Below are 17,841 nucleotides of genomic sequence, written 5' to 3'. Positions count from 1 at the left end.
ATTTGTTATTCGGTGATAGTTTCGCACATATCTATCTCCTGTATTTGAAAATCTGTTCACCTTACGTAATTTTCAAAGGCTTTATATATATATATATACATTTCTTTGATAAACGATACGAAACCGTGCAGGTGAAAAATTGGTAATGACTGACGTAGGATTTACGTTGTGGATTTCACGTTGAGGGCACGTTGGCGATCAATCAAACCCCAACGTTGTGTGTTTACGTTGAAACTACGTTGTAGGTACGTTTGTTGTATCAAACTAACTTTTGTTTTTAAATCACGTGAATTTCACGTGAAAATCACGTGAGTATACCAACGTTGTTCGAACACCAGAAAATCACAATATTACAACGTCGATTTTACGTTGCTTTTTAAGGTGGAATCCACGTGAAATTTACGTTATGTACCAACGTGTAAAAAACAAAAAAACACAACTGTAACGCAACGTTGCTTTCACGTTGTGTTTTTTGGTTGGATCCACGTAAATTTCACGTAATCTTCGCAACATTTGTAAGACACCAAAATGCAACGTGAAATTCACGTAAAATTTACGTTGTATTACAACGTCGAAAGAACACCAAAATCTCACAATGACACAACATTGGTTTTACGTTGCGTTTTTTGGTTGGCTCAACGTAAATTTCACGTAAAGTTCGCAACGTTGCTAATGACACGAAAAATTCACATTTTCGCAACGTCGTATTCACGTTGTGTGTTTGCTGGGATGTGATGGGCGCGAAGCGCCCGAATTTGCAAGGGGGGTCCGGGGGCATGCCCCCCCCCGGAAAATTTTTTTGCCCAAAGAAGCAAAATGGTGCCATCTGGTGCCATTTGAACTTAGAAATGGTCATAGAATCAGCATAGAAAAATCTTTTTTTTTTCTTCTTCTTTTTTTTTTTTTTTCGGAGGGGGGGGGGGGGGGGGGAGGCACGTGCCCCCTGTGCCCCCCACCCTCGTCCACCCCTGAACCAGAGACATTGGTCAAGGATGTGAATCAGTTGTTATCTTTTTATGTTGTTGTTTTTGGCTCACGTAAGTGTAGCCTATGCGATCGTAACTTTGTCTGTCTGTGCGTGCGTGCGTGCGTGCGTGCGTCTGTGCGTGTGTATGTCTGTGGTAGAAACTCTAACATTTGAAAACGTCACATTACATTGACGTCACATTATGACGTAAGAGGGTTAGACGTCACGCGAAGGAAGTACTCGGACAGTCTCGGTCATTATTATTTTGAGCGCGCCGAGACTAGTTGGCAGTCGTGTCCTTGTAAGTAGGCTACATGCAGACAGACAGATCTAGATCTAGTGTCTCGCTTTCTTGCACAGTTTCACCTATGCTCTTTCTGTGTGTGTGTGTGTGTGTGTGTGTGAGTGTGTGTATGTGTGTGTATATGTGTGTGTGTGTGTGTTTGTGTGTGTGTGTGTGTGACGGAGTGATTGAGTTTTTGTTACTGTTTGTCGATTTCTTACGTGAGCTTTGAAGGCTTCGCCTCTTGTTTATGTTGTTGTATTTTATGTTGTTGTATTTTATTTTGTTGTATTTTATGTTGTGGTTTTTGGCTCAAGAAGTGTAGCCTATGCGATGCTAACTTTTGTCTGTCTGTGCGTGCGTGCGTATGTATGTATGTATGTATGTATGTATGTCTGTGGTAGAAACATTTGAAGACGTCATATTACATTGACGTCACATTATGACGTACGAGGGTTAGACGTCACGCGATGGAATTACTGAAAGTCTCGGTGATTGTTATTTTGAGCGGGCCGAGACTATTTGGCAGTCGTGTCCATGTAAGTAGGCTACATGCAGACAGACAGATCTAGATCTAGTGTCTCGCTTTCTTGCACAGTTTCACCTATGCTCTTTCTGTGTGTCAGGGCCGTAGCAGCCCTACCGGCCACTCCGGCCATGGCCGGACCAGTTTTTTGTTAAAAAAAAAAAATCGTCTTCATAAGCTTCAGCGCTGTGTTAGGAGGAAGGAGGGGTCGTGACTTAGATCGCACAATGACAGCGTTAAGCGAGAAATTGTCACTAATTGACATTCACACGTGAAGACTATAGATCTAAATCTAAAGTAAAACTAAAAGGCAAACTGCGTATGCACCGACTGAGACGCATTACTGATCCACTGAGCCATCGCGTTTTGCACTGAAGAGACATCTGAGTTATCTACCTTAGTTCACGTTTTTCGTTTCCCGGGAAAAGTACCTTTTTTTATATTTAGTCAAGTTTTGACTAAATATTTTAACATCGAGGGGGAATCGAAACGAGGGTCGTGGTGTATGTGCGTGTGTCTGTGTGTCTGTGTGTGTGTGTGTGTGTGTAGAGCGATTCAGACTAAACTACTGGACCGATCTTTATGACATTTGACATGAGAGTTCCTGGGTATGAAATCCCCGAACGTTTTTTTCATTTTTTTGATAAATGTCTTTGATGACGTCATATCCGGTTTTTCGTGAAAGTTGAGGCGGCACTGTCACGCCCTCATTTTTCAACCAAATTGGTTGAAATTTTGGTCAAGTAATCTTCGACGAAGCCCGGACTTCGGTATTGCATTTCAGCTTGGTGGCTTAAAAATTAATTAATGACTTTGGTCATTAAAAATCTGAAAATTGTAAAAAAAAAATAAAAATTTATAAAACGATTCAAATTTACGTTTGTCTTATTCTCCATCATTTGCTGATTCCAAAAACATATAAATATGTTATATTTGGATTAAAAACAAGCTCTGAAAATTAAATATATAAAAATTATTATCAAATTTTTTTTTTCGAAATCAATTTAAAAACACTTTCATCTTATTCCTTTTTGGTTCCTGATTCAAAAACATATAGATATAATATGTTTGGATTAAAAACACGCTCAGAAAGTTAAAACGAAGAGAGGTACAGAAAAGCGTGCTATCCTTCTCAGCGCAACGAATACCCCGCTCTTCTTGTCAATTTCACTGCCTTTGCCGTGCGCGGTGGACTGACGATGCTACGGTCTTGCTGCGTTGCATTGCGTTCAGTTTCATTCTGTGAGTTCGACAGCTACTTGACTAAATGTTGTATTTTCGCCTTACGCGACTTGTTTTTATGTTGTTGTTGTTGTTTTAATCCATTAAACTGGTTTTAAGTTTAACTCACTTTTTTGTATTCAGTGCGCACGCGGGTGTGTGTGTGTGTTATAAATGTGTGCGTTTTGGAGAGAGAGGGAGAGAGAGAGAGAGAGAGAGAGAGAGAGAGAGAGAGAGAGAGAGAGAGAGAGAGAGAGAGAGAGAGAGAGAGAGAGAGAGAGAGAGAGATCAGAAAATGTTATTTGTTACGCCAACGGTCATTACAAAGCTTCCACGACCAAAAACATTGTCAAAAGCGCAAAAGGGTTGTGGAGGAAACACACACAATACAGTTGAGCCACACACAAACACTCACACACACACACACACACACACACACAGAGGGACGGCGGGGGGGGGGGGGGGGGGACGGAGAGTGCACGGCCTTATGCAAAGCAGAACAGTTCCTTACACAAACAGTTGCTCTTTCTATCGGTTGTCCTGACTGTGTCAGTGTATGTAAGTACATGTACTTTTCCACTTGTTATTCACAAACCTTTTCTTCTAACAAGGATATGTATCAAAACATTTAAACATAAAAAACAAATAAATAAAAAAATGATATGAAAAAACCCTACTTTTATCAAGTAACAGACGCGTGGCCGGATGTATGAAAGTCAATCCACAATATTTTCATACATCCGGTTAACCGGATTTAGTAAAGACCGGATGTATGAAAGACAAAAAGTGGGTCCGGACGACTTTCTTACATCCGGTCTCGACTGTACCTTAACTGACATATGGAGATACTTTTATGATGATGAAAAAGATGTACCGGCACGGTTGGCCTAGTGGTAAGGCGTCCGCCCCGTGATCGGGAGGTCGTGGGTTCGAACCCCGGCCGGGTCATACCTAAGACTTTAAAATTGGCAATCTGGTGGCTGCTCCGCCTGGCGTCTGGCATTATGGGGTTAGTGCTAGGACTGGTTGGTCCAGTGTCAGAATAATGTGACTGGGTGAGACATGAAGCCTGTGCTGCGACTTCTGTCTTGTGTGTGGCGCACATTATATGTCAAAGCAGCACCGCTCTGATATGGCCCTTTGTGGTCGGCTGGGCGTTAAGCAAACAAACAAACAAAAAAATGAAAAAGATTACACCTGGAACAGATTTAACCCCTTTGTTGCCAGGCGTCTTGATTATTGGTTTGTATCTAAAGTTTTTAAAAAACCGAGATGATGTTAACATGGCATTGGCAATGAACATATTGAATCAATTTAGCAAAGTCTCAGGGCTACAATTAAACTTAGATAAAACGAAAGCTTTGAGAATGGGAAGAGAACCAACGGAACCTAATCTGCCTTTCCACGTTGTTAAGGAGATTACAATTTTAGGGATTAAATTTAGTAGTTGTAAAATGGCAAAAGATATTGAAGAAAACTGGAAATTCAAAATGGAGAGTCTTGATGCCATGATTAAACAGTGGAGTAAAAGAGATCTCAGTATACAGGGAAAAATAACCGTTATTAAAATGTTTATTACCTCACCATTTGTGTATATTATGCAGTCTGTTGGTCTTCCAAAGCAAGTTCTCACACAGCTAAACACGAAACTAAATGATATTTTATGGCAAAAAAATATAGTAATAAAAAAGCTTTTGAAAAGATAAAAAGGAAAATTATGGAGTCTGAATATGAGCATGGTGGATTAAAAATGATCAATATGTTTGACATACAGAAAGTGTTTTATTTAATGAAGCAGGTCGAGAAAATTGGAGTGCAATCCCAAAATGGCACATTCAACAATTAACAGATTTTAATCATTTGGCAAAAATTAATTGTACACAAAAGGAATTACAAAGAATTGAAAAAGTTCAAAATTATTTTTGGAAAGAGGTATTTTTGACATATCTTGATAACAAGAATAAAGTAGGTTTAGAGGAAGTTGACAGAAATGATGTTGGTAATCAACTGTTATTTAATAATAGACTGATTCAGTTTAAAGGTAGAGTGTTGGATTTTGTAAAATGGCGCCAGAAAGGTTTTAATGTTATCATAAAGGATTTGTTGAATGTTGAAAGAAATCAGTTTCTGTTATGTGAAGATGTACAGGTCACTGTGCAGCAAAACCCTGCAATACAATGCTGTGATGAATGCAATTCCAAAACAATGGAAAGATTGGATTGTAGACAACCCAGCACATATAGTTAATGAAGACATGATTGATGATGAATTGAATGTGTTTAAAAGCAAACCTAAGTTAATTAAGTTATATGACGGGCGCAGTGGCGTGGTGGTAAGACGTCGGCCTCCTAATCGGGAGGTCGTGAGTTCGAATCCCGGTCGCTGCCGCCTGGTGGGTTAAGAGTGGAGATTTTTCCGATCTCCCAGGTCAACTTATGTGCGGACTTGCTAGTGACTTAACCCCCTTCGTGTGTACACGCAAGCACAAGACCAAGTGCGCACGGAAAAGATCCTGTAATCCATGTCAGAGTTCGGTGGGTTATAGAAACACGAAAATACCCAGCATGCTTCCTCCGAAAGCGGCGTATGGCTGCCTAAATGGCGGGGTAAAAACGGTCATACACGTACAATTCCGCTCGTGCAAAAACACGAGTGTACGTGGGAGTTTCAGCCCACGAACGCAGAAGAAAGAAGAATTAAGTTATATTTTAATTTAAAGAAAAAACGGAATTATAGCATTGAAAAGTCTCATGCAATCGACTTTTGGAAAAGAAAACTAGATTTTTGTTTTTGTCAAACAGACATGCGGTTGTTGCCTTGACAGGTGACAAAAGAAGTGCGCCTGCGTGTGTTGCAATGGAAAATTTGTCTCAATTTATATCCCACCAATATTTGATTACATAAAATGAGAGTAAGTCAAACAAAAAATCTCCGCATTATGGGGTTAGTGCTAGGACTGGTTGGTCCGGTGTCAGAATAATGTGACTGGGTGAGACATGAAGCCTGTGCTGCGACTTCTGTCTTGTGTGTGGCGCACGTTAAATGTCAATGCAGCACCGCCCTGATACATGTATCACCCTTTGTGGTGGACTGGGCGTTAAGCAAACAAACAAACAAACAACAAATTGTAACGAGCGCCCACATATTTTGGATGTTATGGAACACTTTTTCTATGAGTGTCCCCAAATTAGAAGGTTTTGGACTTATATTGAAAAAATGTTGAACATCCACTTCCTGGTAAAGTAGGAGAGGACACACCGCGAGCGTTTTTTATACGGCGATCTAGAAGCCAATGCATAGCCCCTCCATAGGAGCCTAAATTGATGACGTCACTGCAATAAAGTCTGTGGACTCCATAAAGTCTCTTATTTCTAATGCATGGACCGCGCATAGAGCCTTATGTCGGCCATAAAGTTATAGGTTCCGAGCGCGTGACGTCACACATTCCGCGGCAGCCATGTTGGGAAGCCGATGAACGTAAACACACGCTTCGCGCAGGCGATCAGTCAAAAATGGCTCCAGGCAAGCGTTGCTGTATGTTGCATTGCACGGTGTCGTCCCATAATTCTAAGGGAGAAAAGCTTGAACACGGAATACGGTTTTTCAGAATTCCGAAAGTTAAATCGCACGAAGGACCAAAAGTTGAAGATGTCACAAAGCGTAGAAGAAGAGCGTGGATTTCAGCGATCAGGCGAACAAACATCACTTTCGAGAGGAGTTCCTCAGCAATGCGCGTCTGCTCACAGCATTTTCACTCAGGTACGAACAGTTTTGCTTTTTTGTTCAATGACACTGTAACTATAATATTGTAATGTTGTTGTTTTCTCATGTAAAGTTGCTCAGATGTGCACACTGAACCACTCGTCACCTACTGACTTAGGTACTGATGTGCACAATGTGACAGACCAGATTGTCATGTCAGTGCAAGGAGTAACAACTGACACAGTGACAGTAAATAAATGCCTTTACTGAAGTGCAGTACAGGAATCAGTTTCAGACTATGTACAGAGAGGACTTCAGAAATTTGCAGACTTTCTAAATTGTAAATACTTTCATTATTCATTAGAATGAAATTAGATACAGATTTAATCTACATGTAGTTTATTTTCTGTTTTGCAGGTAAGCCATCATACGAGATGATGGAAACTGACCCCGACTGGGCACCTTCACTCCTTCTTGGACACAGCGAGATGAAGACCACCGACACAGGGCGTCATGGGCGACAGAAGAACAGAGCCGCAACAAAACAGCTGCTACAGGAGGCCACTGAAGCTGTCACGATAGACAACGGAGAAGCAGAAGGTGGTGACGTGCATGCAGAAGATGATAGTCATCATGAAGAGATGGAAGATGGGGAAAACACCAGGCTGAGAGAGGAGGTAACTCAGTTAGAACAGGAGCGAGACATGATGAGAGGAGAGATCAACAGACTGTTGGAAGAGAATAGAGAGCTCAAGAAAAAGTTAGCAAGCAGGGAGATGGTTGAAGAGTCGTTTCAAGGAGACAACGAGAAAGTACGTTTTTATACTGGTTTACCAAGTTATGCGACTCTTCTAGTTCTGCTGAACTATCTGTCCCCTCATCTCCCTCAGGGGCGCTTGCTGTCACCTTTCCAGCTTCTGATTGTGGTATTTATGCGTCTGCGCCTGAAACTGCCTGTGTTGCATATTGCGTACTTGTTTGGCATCCACAGAACTACGATAGCCAGTGGGTTCAAGGATACTCTTAGTGTTATGTACACGCAGATGACACCATTTGTACCATGGCCAGGACGCGAGTGTTTGCGGGCGTGTATGCCACATCAGTTTGTGGAGACGTTTGGGAACAAAGTGGCTGTGATCATTGACTGTTTTGAAATTTTTATTGAGAGACCATCAAATTTGTATGCCAAAGCTGCTACTTTTTCAAACTACAAACACAACAACACAATCAAACATCTCATTGGCATTACACCTAACGGACAGATTTCTTTCATTTCCAAGGGTTGGGGGGGGAGGACAACGGATCGTCATATTACAGAGGAATGTGGCTTCCTGGACAAGCTATTGCCTGGTGACTTGGTTCTTGCGGACAGGGGGTTTGATATTAAAGAGAATGTTGGTTTGATGTGTGCCGAGGTAAAAATACCAGCATTTACTCGGGGGAAGTGTCAGATGGAAGCAAGGTCTATAGAAGAAACAAGGAAACTTGCGCATCCATGTCGAGCGAGTCATTGGAAACCTTGGGGGGGAAATACAGTATAATAACAGATACCATTCCAATTGACATGTTGCTTCCTTGTGAGGGAGAAGATGTGACATTCTTGGACAAGATTGTGTTTGTCTGTTGCGCCTTGACCAACATGAGCCCAAGTGTGGTAAATCCCTAGGGTGAACTCTGCAGAGCATGAGGCAGCTCCAGGCAATGCAGACAAGAATGTCACGTCGTATGTTTCACCTGGAAGTGACGTGTCAGTTAGAATTGAACTCGAAGGCAGTGTAGTGAATGTAGACAAAACCATAGTATATAAGATACAAGAGTCGGCGATACATCTGTGTTGCTACCTTTATTTTAAAGCAAAGCTTTGAAGTTGTTGACAAATCTCATGGTAAATTAATCTTACTGTGCGAGTCACTAATTATAAATTTGCATTTGTAAGCAAATGCAATTTGTAAACATTTGTGTGTGTATGTGTGCCGGTGTGGGAGGGGGTGGGAGGGGGTGTGTGGATGTGTGTGTATGGTTGCTAGTTTTAGTATAGTATTATGGTGTCTATTGTTTTAGTGTTATTGATGTGATCTTTATCAGTACCAATACTTACGACGCTACTCTTTAAATTTACTAATGCTCTGTATCTACTTGTTGAGATAGGTCTTTTATTTGTGGGGGGATTTTAGTGCTGGATTCGTTTATCATTTTGTTCTTATCGGTTCATCTCTCACTCTTTTATACTGTCATGAGCTTGTGCAATACCTGATGTATTAGTGAAGTTGCTAAGGTGCTCCGTGTGTGAAATCTATAGTTTTACTCATCTGTTTTAATGTGGCCTAGTTGATATGTGTATTCTTATGTAATGTGTATGTGTTGCGATCAGTTGTAGACAAATTTTCCGTACGGACATTAAAGTATATATTGTATTGTATTGTAAAACGGATTGATGTAAATAATACTAAGAATGAAAATAAATGTTGAAAGCTGATTTTCTGTTCATGTTGAAGAACTCTTAACTTGTGTGGATGTGTTGGTATCAGTGCAGCTGTGAATGACATTGTATATAGCTTTGTATGTGTGCATTTTCTTTTGAATGTTTTCATAACATGCCACTGGTAAAAGTGGTATTCAAATGAATTACAAAAAAATCTTTGTGAAAAAAATGCATGCTTATAACCTGAGCACTATTGGGGTTTCTGAAAAACACACTTTTTTTTCCCAATTAAGCCATAGGCAGGTTTTTATGAAAACAGACACAAACTGTACCACTTTCACACACACCACACACACAAACCACACACGCTGTTTAGAGAGGGGTTACAAATAGTCATAACAAGTTCAGTTTGGGGTCTTTTTGAAATCTGTTTGATGCATCTTGTCTGTGACCATTGTGGCTATGCACTCAAAGTCAAAAAAGTGCAGAAAGGTGACAAATGAAGATTTTTCCTTCTTACAAGACAATGTGTGATTTTGCACATTTTGCCTCAGTCTTTATCAAGAGCCTGTCTAACCCACTTTGAAGCTGTTGGAGACTGCAGTAATGTTCCTTACATCAAGGCGAGTGCACAATGTTGCATTTCTAACCCCCCTCCCCCCTAATGTTCACTTTAATATCAATCAATCAATAGATATTCAGTCACAGTTTAACTAACTCATTCACCCTGATCACTCACTCATCCTGTTCTAATATATATGAGGCTTTGCCAAAAGGTGCTGGGGGGGTGCTTGGACATTTGTGACAAACTAAACCTTTTCAGTTGATTTTTTTTGGTGTTTTAAGTGATACATTAGTCTTTGATGAACACATTTGTGTAATAAAAGAATGGTTTGTGCATTTGGGAAATGTGTACGGTTTGATAATATGCCATAAAACGCCAATTTTGAGAAAAGCCACATGTGCAACAAAACTGACCACAGAAGCCATTAATATCATTTCATACAACTGGTAATGATTTATTTCTAGTAAACAGACCCTGCAGAAGCATTATCAGTCTTTAAAAGTACATTTGGAGCCAAATCTTGAATGCAGTGTCACGTAATGTCGCAAAACGCTCAAACATCATAAAAGTCAAAACTGATACTTTCTGCTAAGTAACCACAAGAAGTATAAACCCTAAAATAAAATATAACACTTCAACAGAAACACTGACACATGTTAAAAATATCCCTAAAAGTTGTTACAGTTTGCTCAAACTAGTTAAACATGTTGTTGTAGGTGTCACGTGTTACAAAAATATTGATGGACATGAAAATATTCATAATATTTGAAATAACAACCAGAATGTTATACATACACTAACTTTTCATTTACAATCTAAAGATTAGGTTATTTATGGAATATGAAAACAGAAACAATAGCAAAACATGTTAAAAGCAAGTCATAACAGCATTCTACGTGTCACATGTTACACTGTGTGAGTGGACATGAAATTATTCAAAATGTTATAAATGACAACTGTGATATTAAATAGACCTTTAGGATACATTCATATTTTGAAGATTAGGTAATTATGGAACATCAAAGCACCACAAAAAAAGTAACATCATGTTCAAAACAGGTCAAATCTGCGTTCTACCTGTCACGTGTTACATGGAGTCAGTGGACATGAAATCAATGAAAATGTCAAAAATAACTACAATATTCAAACAGACATTTAGAATACAGTTTTAACCTAATGTCTATGTACATCTGGAACAAGGTTCTCAATCAAATCGAATTTTTTTAATTAGTTGTACGTAAAATCCTAGCAAAATCCAAATTAAAACAAAACAAAAACTTTGATTTTTTTTTATGTTGGGGAGGGGGGGGGGGGGTGGTGTTAAAACAATCTCATGAAAATATTCCTTCCCCCTGCTAACCCAAAAGCATTTTTTCAGCTTTGGCTACAATATTTACAAGGACATATATGTCTCCTCCTAAATCGTTGCACGGATATGAACGTATCGTCCTGAATCGTAACACGGATATTAACAAAAACAGAGGATCGAATTTTTCTTCAATCAAATTTGCCTCCAAAAGTAGCAAGCAGTTGTATATAGGTTACACAATATGCAAGATAATCAGAACTCGGAGTGTGTAAGCTATTTATCCCATTACTCCGACGTTTTCATTAAAAACACTTACTTTTTCCACTAAAACCTGCCCGTGCCTGTTTTCAGCTTGCCAAAAGCCTCCGCAGTCGAAATTCATGTCAATGAATTCATGCGCATAGCTAGTTCCCATTTGTCAGCATAATGGACGGCGTCATTCGACTTGTATGTAGACATTCAGTCATTCAAATTGCTTATAAAAAGGTCTGCTATCTGCTTTTACATTTTGAAAGTCATTTTAAAATATCCTTGTGTATCATGTATATGACATCGACTTTCGTTATACTCAATTCGGCATACCGGGTTTATATTTTTACCAGAATTGCGCACGATAATGGCAGCGCAACAAATTCAGTTCGGGCCGTGCTGGTTTGATCGTTGACCCAAGTCAGTTTGCATGCAGTGTTACTGTTTGTCAGTCGGGGATAGAAATGTTGGCTGTCATCGCGCTGTTATGTTTTGGTTTTCACACGTGGATCACTTACATATTCAGTCGGTCGGGTTTTGTATGTGTGTGTGTGTGTGTGTGTGTGTGTGTGTGTGTGTGTGTGTGTGTGTGTGTGTGTGGCCGCCCTTCGTGGTCGGCTGGGCGTTAAGCAAACAAACAAACAAACTCTCTCTCTCTCTCTCATTCTCTCTCTCTCTCTTTCTCTCTCTCTCTCTCTCTATCTCTCTCTCTCTCTCTCTCTCTCTTTCTTTCTTTCTTTCTTTCTTTCTCTCTCTCTCTCTCTCTCTCTCTCTCTCTCTCTCTCTCTCTTTCTCTCTCTCTCTCTCTCTATCTCTCTCTCTCTCTCTCTTCAGGAACCGACAAGGAATAAGATGAAAGTGTTTTTAAATTGATTTCGAAAATTTAATTTTGATAATAATTTTTATATTTTTAATTTTCTGAGCTTGTTTTTAATCCAAATATAACATATTTATATGTTTTTGGAATCAGAAAATAATGGAGAATAAGATGAACGTAAATGTGTATCGTTTTATAAAAACTTTTTTTTTTTTTTACAATTTTCAGAGTTTTAATGACCAAAGTCATAAATTAATTTTTAAGCCACCACGCTGAAATGCAATACCGAAGTCCGGGCTTCGTCGAATATTACTTGACCAAAATTTCAACCAATTTGGTTGAAAAATGAGAGCGTGACAGTGCCGCCTCAACTTTCACGAAAAGCCGGATATGACGTCATCAAAGACATTTATAAGAAAAAATGAAGAAAAAAAGTCTGGGGATATCATACCCAGGAACTATCAAGTCAAATTTCATAAAGATCGGTCCAGTAGTTTAGTCTGAATCGCTCTACACACACACACACACACACACACACACACACACACACACGCACGCACACACCACGACCCTCGTCTCGATTCCCCCCTATACGTTAAAACATTTAGTCAAAACTTGACTAATTGTAAAAAGTAGTCCATCTGTAAACTCTGAATATGCAGATGACCTCCATAAATTATTCAATTGTACTCTGAAATCAAAGACAATGACCAATGACAGTTGAGATCGAAACTCGGTTGTGATGGGATATCCATAGGATATCCATAGGATATCCATATGGTTGTGATGGAATATTCAGAATAATCACCTCCTCAGCTAACAGAGATAAAGAGGCAGGTCATGGGATAATATAAGCTAATTCAATTCGTCGGGAGAAGAATTATGGGCAAGTGTCAAACATTAGATCTACAAAGTGTCAAACGTTACGTATAGATCTACACCTTACCCTGAACAGACAGTACAATATTTTCTCAACTTTACGGCTCGTCGTCTCCATGATTTTAATCGAATCGGTGACCGGAAACGCCAAAGAAGCAAAGCTAGTGGTTTCCACGCTTTTGAAAAAAATACTCGCGAAACTTCTTTGTGAAAATTGCAAAAATAACAAAATGTGTCAAACGTTACTTTCGGACATTAATCTCCATCGATTCTTTTTAGCTGCTAGATACAATAACTTCGCAAATTCTGACTCAAATGCAACACACTGCTTTTATTTCCTCGAACACGAAACTATCGTTTTCATCCAAAATGGCGGCCATTCAAAGCACCAAGACCGGCGAAAATCGAATCTGTAAACAAGTTGGTCTGCGGACATGAGGCCTTCGAAAATAACCGGGTATTTACTGGGCGAGGTTTTCGGTAAATTCTGGTTCTAATTACGATTGTTGCACATTCTACTAAGAGTTGCATGCTTAGACTGTATGAAATACGCTGATTAAAACCGATAAAGTGATGCAGACCATGAAAAATCGAAAATTTCCCGAGGACACCAAAATGTCCAAAATTTTTCGGGGCCGTTTCTGGTGTATGTTTAGATCTAAAACATTTTATTTTTTATTTAACATTCACAACAACAACAGGCTTCAAAACATTAAAAAAAGCATTCATCAAACTCCCTTTTTCAAAGCACAATACATGTAAACATGTTGGGGTAATCCAGTTAATTACACTTGCTTTCCAAAAATACATGGGTCCGAAATGGCACCTTTTGGCAAAGGCTCATATAGCTATTCTGATGGACACGTGGGGGAATTCGGGGGCTGTGATTGGATGGTCTCACACATCCCTTTTCCGATCATCAAAGCATAACGATACAAAAGTTGGCCATTTTTGCCGATATCCAAACGATATCGGCAATAACAAAGACGCGTGGTTCCGGTTTCTTCCACGTGTAGATCTATAAAGTACACGCATACCTCGCCAGGTTTGTTTCTGTCACTCTGTGACTAGTCGACTGCAGACGATGCCATTTGCTTTGTGTGTGTTTTTGTTGTTGCTTACTGTACATGACATAGGCCCTACATTACGTGTAAAATCCAGTTCTTTAACAGGCAACAAACCTTGCAAATTTCCAGAAGCTGCAATCTGAAGCGACCTATCTCGGATTCTAGCAGACGATCTCTCCAATGTTTAACACAAAATCAGCAAACTCTCCTGTCACATAGAACGTCCATTGTATGGAGGTCTCCCTATTGACGTCATCACTTCGTGCGCACCGGGGCTTGGAGGGCAAGAAGCCACCGCGCTTAGCGAAAACATGGAAGCGTGGTGCCGATCGCGAAGTTTCGCTGCGGCGATTCCGTATTTGCGTCGACGATTTGGCTAAATTTCATTCAAGATGGTGAATACTTGTTGCATAATCGGTTGCACAAGCCGAAGCAACAAAGAAAATGCTCTTGCATTTTTCAGAATTCCGAAAGTCGACGCTGGAGGAAGACACCGAGATTTACTCAACAGCAGTATTAATTTTGCTAATGATTGAAACACCGATTCACTCGCTTTTTGACTGAAATGTGCAGTTTGAAACAAGATTCAACACTGCTTATGTTAATGCCATAGCTTTTTGACTCAAGTGTGTGCCTTATTCAATGCTGGTTAGCATGTCTGTATAGTTTATTGACAAGTGTGTGATTTAAAACAGAAACAAAACTGTTTATGTGGATGCCAAACCTGAAACACAGTATTGATTTGACTTGTGTACAGTATCTGTATGACTTGTGCTGGCTGGCATGAGTGTAGTTCCTTTTTTTGCTTCCTGGCTCAAGTGTGTATAATTCAAAGCATTTTCAAGACTCAACACTATTCCTTATTTGATTTTGAGATCTGATGCCAAGTGTGTGTGTGTACAGTTCTTTTCTTTTTTTTCACTTTTTTGTCAGTTTTTATATGTAAACAGTTACCGTTCATTGATTGGAAACACTAATTCACTCATTGTCAGACATGTGATTTTTGACTGAAGTGTGCAATTTGAAACAGATTCAACACTGCATATGTTGATGCCATAGCTTTTTGACTGAAGTGTGCAATTTGAAACAGATTCAACACTGCTTATGTTGATGCCATAGCTTTTTGACTCCAAGTGTGTGCCTTAATCAGTGCTGGTTAGCATGTCTGTACAGTTTATGCTTTTTTTTATTGAAGCATGTGATTTTTAGTAAGAACTAATAAATACATTGTTGTTGCAGTAACGTTTTTGTTCTTAAGACTTTTTTTTTTAAGCTTGCGTGTGTCTTATCTGAGACATTTCTTAATTGTGAAGAATCTGGTGAGTGATTGTCAGAATGAGTGTGTATCTGTGTAATGGCTCCTTTGTTTAGTCAACAAAGTTAATATGTTGAGCCCAGCTGTCCCAAACGGAAAAATATGTGTCTGGTTTGTCTCAAAACAGTAACGTTTCACAAAATTGAACAAAACTGTTGAAAACACACCTACTGGAGCTAACAAAGGCAGAGATTAGGTACAAATCAAAAGTAATGTGTTAAATATCACACTCACACCAGCTTCACATTCACAGAGTGACAGATTGGTAAAAATTAAAATACATATAATGTGTTCAACGCTTTATTTAACTGAACTGTCATTGTCAACATATATATAAAAATTAAAAACAAAAAACACGTAACACTGAATTCAGGGAAATTTTTAGTTACTGTCTTCAGCAGCACTAAAGTAAAAAGAAATAGAAAAAATAAAAAAGAAGAACAAAAAACACACACACACATTACACATTTACAGGTTCACAATAAATGTTCTAAGGTAATATCAAAGTAAGCACTAAAGCAGACACCAGACTTGATCCCAAAAAGGAATAACCCAACAAACATTATGCATGCGTATCGCATGCGTGAAAGCGTGCGTATCGCATGCGTGAAACGCATGCGATACGCATACGATTCTGTAACTTTTGTTTCGTGCGATACGCATGCGTTTTTTGCTCGTATATCGAGCGTGACACGCACCTCTAACGCAGATCTACCGCATGCGTATCGCATGCGTATTCCATTCGTATTCCGGATTGTTTATGCTCTTTATAAAGCAGGTTTTTAGCTGCTCATATTTTCAGGCACTCTGACAACAACACTCACTCAAACCATGCAAGCAGAAACTCAAAAACAAATTGTTTCATCAAAATATTATGTTATTCAACAATTTTCAATTTTTATAAACATTCACAATCTTAGTGAAAATGCGTAATTAAATTTAGATACACTTACTGGGGCGGGGATGTAGCTCAGTCGGTAGCGCGCTGGATTTGTATCCAGTTGGCCGCTGTCAGCTTGAGTTTGTCCCCACGTTCGGCGAGAGATTTATTTATCAGAGTCAACTTTGTGTGCAGACTCTCCTCGGTGTCCGAACACCCCCGTGTGTACACGCAAGCACAAGACCAAGTGCGCACGAAAAAGATCCTGTAATCCATGTCAGAGTTCGGTGTGTTATAGAAACACGAAAATACCCAGCATGTTTCCTCCGAAAACGGCGTATGGCTGCCTAAATGGCGGGGTAAAAAACGGTCATACACGTAAAATTCCACTCGTGCTAAAAACACGAGTGTACGTAGCAGTTTCAGCCCACGAACGCAGAAGAAGAAGAAGAAGATACACTTACTTAGTTACAACTAAAATTATGAATCATATTCTACCTAGGCTTTACATTTTGAACTTGATGGCATTTTGACACATTTAACATTTTTGATTAGGACAAATATAATAAGAAACCCTTTGCGTATTAAAGAAATAGTCACATTTGTTTTAAAATACAAAACCATGTAATGCTGATCAATTAGTGATTTTGTTTGTTCGTTCATGGGCTGAAACTCCCACGGCTTTTACGTGTGTGACCGTTTTTACCCCGCCATTTAGGCAGCCATACGCCGCTTTCGGAGGAAGCATGCTGGGTATTTTCGTGTTTCTATAACCCACCGAACTCTGACATGGATTACAGGATCTTTTTCGTGCGCACTTGGTCTTGTGCTTGCGTGTACACACGGGGGTGTTCGGACACCGAGGAGAGTCTGCACACAAAGGTAACTCTGAGAAATAAACCTCTCGCCGAACGTGTGGACGAACTCACGCTGACAGCGGCCAACTGGATACAAATCCAGCGCGCTACCGACTGAGCTACATTCCCGCCCCATCAATTAGTGATAATTATCAACACTCAAAATACAATTTGTATTCACAATGCTGCGACTTTTCGGCTATCTCTGAATATATATGCAGCGAAAGGCAATGTGTTTTGTAAGGACTCCCAGTGCCGTGCTGACGTCCTCGGTGATCCATCACCAGGCATAAACAAGTGATGCGCCTTCCCTTCCTTCAAAAGATGAGACTCGATCTGCTTGGCTGCATTTGCTACCTCTCCTCTGCAGCCCAGGTCCAACAGAGTTTCCCTGAAACTAACAACAATTTATCAAATCATTAGTTAGTGTACATAGTCTGAAGCCACCTGAACACACGACAGCCATTTTCCTTCAGTTCTCCACTTATTTATACTATAGGTACATGTTTTTAATTTATTTACACTCATCCTCATGGTACTGAAAAAGTGCCATGAAAGGCAGAAAATAAGAAATAGAAAGTCAAACAGAATGAGGCAGAGCGATGTTAAGATATCAAATAACCAAAGGGAAGTAATCGCTCAATGCATACGACATGTGTAATAGAGTAAGCGAGAGTTGTACGGAACCTTTTCTCCTGGCACCTGAGAGAATAACAACCATTGAAATGAACAAGCGACTTTCATCCTCAAAAAAGGATGATCACCGCAAGCTCATATGCTCA

The 17,841-nt window shown here is 39.7% G+C and overlaps 1 protein-coding gene and 1 long non-coding RNA gene across 2 annotated transcripts in view; both read left to right on the top strand.

Moving 5' to 3' along the window:
• LOC138962134 (uncharacterized) overlaps positions 1 to 17,841 on the top strand; it is a 264,299-nt gene that overhangs the window by 70,413 nt on the left and 176,045 nt on the right. The window lies entirely within an intron of this gene.
• Positions 6,456 to 9,119, top strand: LOC138961688 (uncharacterized). The gene is made up of 2 exons (XM_070333360.1): positions 6,456 to 6,756; positions 7,117 to 9,119. The coding sequence occupies exons 1-2, from the start codon at positions 6,510 to 6,512 to the stop codon at positions 8,238 to 8,240; spliced, it is 1,371 nt and encodes a 456-aa protein (XP_070189461.1). The 5' UTR covers positions 6,456 to 6,509; the 3' UTR covers positions 8,241 to 9,119.

Source organism: Littorina saxatilis, linkage group LG1 (assembly GCF_037325665.1).
Source record: "Littorina saxatilis isolate snail1 linkage group LG1, US_GU_Lsax_2.0, whole genome shotgun sequence".
Classification (NCBI taxonomy): Eukaryota; Metazoa; Mollusca; class Gastropoda; order Littorinimorpha; family Littorinidae; genus Littorina; species Littorina saxatilis.
Note: the sequence above shows the minus strand (reverse complement) of the source record. Positions and strands in the feature narration are given on the sequence as shown.

Excerpts from the sequence above, each read along its gene's own strand:
- LOC138961688 (XM_070333360.1), top strand. The coding sequence starts at position 6,510 with ATGGCTCCAGGCAAGCGTTGCTGTATGTTGCATTGCACGGTGTCGTCC. Across the intron at positions 6,757-7,116 it reads CTCACAGCATTTTCACTCAG|GTAAGCCATCATACGAGATG; the intron begins GTACGAACAGTT and ends TCTGTTTTGCAG.